The sequence below is a fragment of the Gymnoscopelus microlampas genome, assembly GCF_963454915.1.
Source record: "Gymnoscopelus microlampas genome assembly, chromosome: 20".
NCBI classification, from domain to species: Eukaryota; Metazoa; Chordata; class Actinopteri; order Myctophiformes; family Myctophidae; genus Gymnoscopelus; species Gymnoscopelus microlampas.
Window position 1 is genome coordinate 12,030,217 of NC_139957.1, and position 7,294 is coordinate 12,037,510.

At 43.7% G+C, this 7,294-nt stretch overlaps 1 protein-coding gene across 1 annotated transcript in view; it reads right to left on the minus strand.

Moving 5' to 3' along the window:
* akap6 (A kinase (PRKA) anchor protein 6) overlaps positions 1-7,294 on the minus strand; it is a gene marked incomplete at its 5' end in the record, with an annotated part of 168,818 nt that overhangs the window by 24,271 nt on the left and 137,253 nt on the right. The window contains 2 exons of the mRNA XM_084044533.1: positions 1,223-1,375; positions 1,701-1,784. Of these exons, the coding sequence (XP_083900659.1) occupies positions 1,223-1,375; positions 1,701-1,784 (237 nt within the window). The remainder of the gene's footprint in view (positions 1-1,222; positions 1,376-1,700; positions 1,785-7,294) is intronic.

Consider the following 7,294-nt stretch of genomic DNA (forward strand, 5'->3'; position numbering starts at 1 on the left):
ACCCCAGCATGTAAGCAAGTTACTAAACTGACAGCTGATGAGAATTCCATCATGTCTGTTATTGATGATAAGTATAAATGATTTAGTATAAGTTCTGAGTGGTGGGTTGCCAGACCTCAGGGGTGCGGTAAGTACCACCTCCTGAGCAGGGCCCTAAATTAGGTTCTGAGAACCGTATGTGAAACCGAGCCGCTGCGTATATGGAAACATAATCCAGAATCCTTGAAATACGTTTCGCGGCACTGCACGGTTCACTTAAGCCTCAGTTATGCTTAGTCGCGTGCCGGTGTCGTGCTCGGGAAATAGCAGATCTACAAGCTCACAACGCGCCACGAACGTGGCGCGTTGGGAGCTTGTAGATCGGCTATTTACGGCATGCAACACCAGCGTGCAACTAGGTATAAATCAGGCTGTAGCAGTCCAAAATAGCGGCTTGTGGCTTGTTGGAAACCTGTACATGCAGTGAAATTGTACAATTGACAGCCATACTGTCTAAACCGCAACACGCAGCTATTTCTGCTCCACAACTCTATGCATGTGTAATTATATAGTTGCATGAGGAAGGTATAGGATACTGATGTTTTTGCACTCTGCACGTTATTTCTCAGGAAATAGTAGACTTCTCAATCCATCCAAAAAACAACAACTATTTGCCTCTATGTTTAGCTCGCTGAGATATTGCTACTTGAAGCTGTTGGCAATTGTTCTCATCGCTAGTGCAAGCCATTAGGGCCAAAAACCAATTTTGCAGAAAAATCACACGCGGTCCCGCTCCCGCTGTTAGCGCGGCTAAGAAATGCTAACGGCATCCGCTTACAATATCTCAACATCAGAAGACGGAGAAGCAAGGTTTGAACTGACTCCCAGAATCGAGGCTTGTTACTATTTTGTAAACCTTTATCAATCCAGGGATGAAGGTAGTAGAAAGGGGGGGGGGGAAACACCTTTCATAGATTAACCACCTTGAATCCAACATCCATATTCTGGGGGGAACATTAGACATAAATATTTTTGGCAAAGAGGTTTGGTGTAGACGGAAAAGAAAGTGGTGTAAGTGGTTAAATATTTAGAAGAAAAATAAAATAAAATAAAATAAAATAAAATAAAATAAAATAAAATAAAATAAAATAAAATAAAATAAAATAAAATAAAATAAAATAAAATAAAATAAAATAAAATAAAATAAAATAAAATAAAAAATAGAACCAGTCTCCATTCCTACCTGTTGGTCTCCCATCTCTCTCTTCAGTCTGTTCTGCCATTGGAGGGCTTGCATCACGATGGCCTCCCACCTCCTCTCCAGGTTGATTGACAGCAGCTGGAGCGAATGGCGCTGGCGCTCCGCCTCAGGACCCACCTCCGCCAGGGGACCCACCTATCAGAGAGAGAACACTTATGAACAACACACACTGAACACATTATGGTCACCTTCCAATGGATCCAATGTAGTTATAATTTAATCACCAGCTCTTAGACTTTTCATTGGTTTAATATGTATAAAACCTAAAGACCACTTTTAACCACTTTCACTTTCATTTAATATTGTTTTAAAAAATAGCAGAGAATAGAAAAAAACATGAAAAAGTTAGCCAATCTACAAGCTCACAACGTGACGTGTTGTGAGCTTGTAGATCGGCTATTTTTGGCTAATGTAATATAGATGCTGCGGTCCAAGTGGTTTTTTAAATGTCTTCACTCACCTGACTTTGTTCTAGAAGTTTCTGACAGAGTCTGAGAACAGACGAGACACCTCTACGACGACCTCTGACCTCTAGACAGAGAGACTGAGAGGCAGACAGAGAGACACACAGAGAGAGAGAGAGAGAGAGAGAGAGAGAGAGAGAGAGAGAGAGAGAGAGAGAGAGAGAATGGAGGTCAAGAGAAAGGGGAGATAAAAAAAGAGAGAGAAAAGAGAGGGAAAAGAGGTTTACATTAATGAAAATCATTACAACTAAAACATTTGATATTACATTTCTAAATGAACCACTATTAAACACAACACACACTGCACAATATAACACCCACTGTTGGACATACAAACACACACACCAACTGTTGCACAAGCCACACACAAAAGCATGTGTGTGCACACACACACACACACACACACACACACACACACACACACACACACACACACACACACACACACACACACACACACACACACACACACACACACACACACACACACACACACACACACACACACACACGCAAGCAAATAGACAAACACAGACACACACAAATAGTGTACTTCACCAACACAAAGATGTGAGCAATTGTGTGTGTGTGTGTGTGTGTGTGTGTGTGTGTGTGTGTGTGTGTGTGTGTGTGTGTGTGTGTGTGTGTGTGTGTGTGTGTGTGTGTGTGTGTGTGTGTGTGTGTATATTGTGAATGTACATTTGCAGACATGACAGGATTGTTGACTTACTGGTTAAGGACATGCTTCTATACATCCCACCTTCTTCTGTTGAAGTTTATACTCACACAAGGGTTTCATCTGACATGTTCATACTATGCAATAACGAAACCGAGATCTTTTCAAATGTGACAGCTAATACACCAGATGTTGTTGTAGTTGACGAAGAAAGCAGAGAACTCACCGTCTTAGAAGTAGGCTGTACGTTTGACTATAGTCTGGAGGAGACATTCCTTGCCAAGGTTTTAAAATACCAACCTCTCAGAAATGAGATTGAACAACTTGGGTACAGGTGTAAACTACTTGTGTTTATATTTGGAAGCATCGGCAACGTCCACAGACAAGTTGTAAGGGGTTTGCAGATGGCAGGAATTCCAAAGCCAAAAGCTAAAGCATTAGCAAAATTCTGCTTGATATCTGTGATAATAGGCAGCCGCCACATATGGAGGAGACGCTGCTTCCTATATCCATAGACAGATCAGACATGTCAATGAGATTCTGAGCTTGTATGTGCATCTACCACTATTTGTGTTCAAGAATTTCTCTTGTAAAATGTGAACATAAATAAGTATATTAAATGTGTGTGTGTGTGTGTGTGTGTGTGTGTGTGTGTGTGTGTGTGTGTGTGTGTGTGTTAGTGATGCGCGGGTCGGGTTTTTTCATGACCCGCCCCGCCCCGCCCCGCGACGGAACCCAACCCGCCTCAACCCGCCCCGCGAACCCATATATAAATCTATGGCTCAGCCCGCCCCGCGACCCGCGATTTTTTTTTTATTCAGTAAAATCATGGTTAGACAATAATCCCCAAGTGTATTAAAACTGTTTTATTGTTATTATTCTTGTTCTTATTAGGAATAAAGACAAAACAAGAGCATGTGATTTTCTTTTTTTTTTTTGCGTGTGAGAGCGGCTGACCCGCTCTCCCGCAGCCCGCATAATTGCCTCGAAATTCTGACTTGACCCACCCGCGCCACGGGTTGACCCGCGGGTCCCGCGGGTTACGGGTCAACCCGCGCATCACTAGTGTGTGTGTATACAAATGATGTACTTTTGCTAGTGTGCATGTGCATGTGTCTGTGTCTTTGCAAGGGTGCAAACTGTTTGTGTGTCTGTCTTTTCGCTTGCATTTGTGTGTGTGTGTGCGTACGTACGTGTGTGTGCGTACGCGTGTGTGCGTACGTGTGCGCGTGTGCGTGTGTGTGTGTGTGTGTGTGTGTGTGTGTGTGTGTGTGTGTGTGTGTGTGTGCGTGCATGCATGCGAGTCAGGACCAAACAGTTTATGGTAATCCAGGCTGCTGCCTAACATTCCTTTACATTCTTCCAATAAATATTAAACACTATTACAACCAAACAGGATTCTCTCTCTCTCTCTCTCTCTCTCTCTCTCTCTCTCTCTCTCTCTCTCTCTCTCTCTCTCTCTCTCTCTCTCTCTCTCTCTCTCTCTCCTTCTGTCATTCTTTCTTTTCTTGTTTTTCTCAGACTGATGGGACAGACTGGTGTACTGATGGAAATCATTCTCTCAGCACGGTAAGGACAGCGACTCCAAGATGGCCCCTGGATCTTTGACACTGCTTGTTTGATACTGTATTTGTCTGTATCACAATGAAAACGAATTTTTCAAGTTTATTTTTTTCCCCTTTATGTTATATTATCATTAAAATCTTCGTGTTTTGCCAATTAATTGGGGGCCCACTTGCAACATCCTCACGGCCAACAGGTTGAGAACCAGTGAGCTACGTTCATGGCGGGTCACAAAGCAACTCTGAATGACAATCCGGAGTATGTGACAATGGAACACTTAAGGAACTACTGGAGCAGCAGAAGAGTTTTTTTTATGAGGAACTGTTGAAGAGGCAGGAGACTGACTGCATTTCACAGTTGTTCTCAAATGAATCCTAGTTTGACCCTACAAAAGAGAGCACTCAGTGTTGGGAAAGTTACAAGAACTCAGTGCCTTTTGTGCCTTTGGGCATAAAAAAGTGTGAACACCACGAACTGAAAAGTAGCAAATGTACTATGCAATGAGAAATAAAGGTACTGTAAAAGTTAAACAGAAAGAAGAAGAAAACATTAAGGAGAGTAAGAGTGACGGTAACAAACTTTGGGATACCCTGAATGAAATAATGGGTAGAGCCCAGAGACCAATGGGAGAGAGATAGAGAGAGAGAGAGAGAGAGAGAGAGAGAGAGAGAGAGAGAGATTTGTGTATCATGGTTAAATCTATTTGTGTTGGTCTTCTTATTGCATGCATTTGTCTTTGTGGTGTGTAAATGTCTATTTACATAACGTGTGTGTGTGTGTGTGTGTGTGTGTGTGTGTGTGTGTGTGTGTGTGTGCGTGCGTGCGTGCGTGCGTGCGTGCGTGCGTGCGTGCGTGCGTGCGTGCGTGCGTGCGTGTGTATGCGTTTTGCATAAATGTATCGAGGGTGTGAGCTGTGTATTAGGGCTGAGTGCTGCCTGATTTACAGCAAATAACGGCAGCAGCTGACACACACACACACACACACACACACACACACACACACACACACACACACACACACACACACACACACACACACACACACAGCAGCCATCTTTCCCCCCTGATTGGCTGCGTGACTATTATCCAGAATCCTACACCTGTGTGAATCCATTACAGTCTGTGTTATTCCACTCTGATCCATCTAGCATCGACCAGCTCTGTGACACACACATTCACACACATGGTTCTCAACCATGTGGGCCTGGGCCGTGATAGCTTAACAAATCTCATACATTTAACAGTCACTAGGGTCTGAGTTATCAACTACGAAAATAAGAACTCGAAAAATGATGTCGGCTCTAATTAGGGCCCATATTTCTCAAGCTTCACAGAGTAGTAAATTGCTCATAAGAGTCTGAAAACTCTCAGAATTATGCACGTCTGTTCCTACTTTCAGGCATAGGAGTAAGAGCGTTGCTATCCATATCCCTATCTTAGGTAAGAGCTCCCATCTCCTCCAGAATCCAGGAGAGCTCAAGAGGTGTCCTAAGTCAGTGATTCTCAACCTTATTTAATTTCAAGGACGCCAGGTTTGATATGATTTTTCTCCTTTTCCGAGTCTCTAATCTACACTGTAATATCCACCGTGCTTTTGTAACTCTGGGAGTGTACAAATAGAACCAAATGGACCCGTAAGGGTCCATTTGGTTCTATTTGTACACTCCCAGAGTTACAGACCCATAAGGGTCCATTTGGTTTGTATAATTGGAACCCCCCCCGGGGGTCCCATGCTGAGAAACAGTGTCCCAAGTCATAAGGAGTAAATCCCAGCCGATGTGTGCTCATTCCGGGGAAGGAGAAATGCGTTTGGCACTGGGAACGCTTGTCAACAACAAGCTTATTAAAATATATCGCTTAAGCGTTAAGCTAGAAATGGAAAACTTCTCGCTGCTGACCTTGTGCGGCGCGGGGGCCGATATTTCAATACGCAGCCGTGATTACAAATCGCCTGCCTTGCAGTCAATCCATTGCAGTGATACGGCCGGCGTGCAGTGCGCCGTATGTCTATAGCGTGTGGAGTAATACATAACAATCACCACGCTATGCAATATTTATTGCAAATATTCATAACTGTCCACTGAAGGTCTTATTGCAGCACACTAGCACACATACGTATGCACACACGCACGCGCACACACACACGCACACACACACACACACACACACACACACGCACACACACGCACGCACACACACACACACACTTATGCTTGACCCAGAAAAGTGAATAAAGTAGAATATATGATCGCAATAGAACTGTGGAAATTTGTGATATTTTAGTCTCTCTCTCTCTTTCTCTCTCTCTCTCTCTCGTCATGATGATAAAATTACATTTTTCAGACACAATATGTCCAATATTTTACTCAGAGGCTTACATTTGTAACACGTTGTACACACTCTGAGTTACACATGGTTAACACAGAGACAAGCTTGTCTCACAGGCTCATGTTCTTGTGTCATCATTGACACGAAAGACACAAAAAGAAAGGAGCATCACCGCTCCTCCCCTCTGTTCCTAATCTTGTCCCTTTCCCTGAAACCCTCTCTGTCTCCCTCCAACATCTCTCTCTCGCTCTCTCTCTCACTCACTTCCCTCTCTCTCCCCTACCAATGCGTCTCTCTCCCTCCTACTTAAATCTCCTTCCCTAAAAACAAAATCCTCTTAACTTCACTACACCTCCTCATCTCCACAATCTAATTACAGGACCTGCCGTGGAGAGACAGAGAGACGGAGGGAGGGGAGAGAGGGACAGAGAGGAGGGGCGAGAGAGGTAGAAACAGGGGAGAAGCAACATTTAAAGTGCAAGAGGAAAAGAGACAGATCAGGGGGGAGATGTATGTCGCACGCGAGCGCACGTACACACACGCACAAGCACACGCACACACACACGCATGACATTGGGGACTGTGTTTCTTTTACAGAGATGCTTCTGCCATATTGTTCATGTAAGTTTCATGTTAATGAAGCTTGTTGAAATAAATTGAGATCGATAGCAAGATAGCAAGAGAGAGAGAGAGAGAGAGAGAGAGAGAGAGAGAGAGAGAGAGAGAGAGAGAGAGAGAGAGAGAGAGAGAGGGAGGGAAAGAAGGAAAACAAGGGATGATAGAGAGAGGAGAATGTTAGCTGCTTGCCAGTTGACCCAGTGGATATTTCAATCAATTACCATTAATTACAAATCTCTGATTAATTCTATTTGTTGATTAACTCAATTAAAACCAGAAGCCCTCGTTATCGCACAACCAGCATAATGAATTCTTGTCAACGATTTGTTCGCTCTCTCTCTCTCACGTGCACACGCACACGCACACACACACACACACACACACACACACACACACACACACACA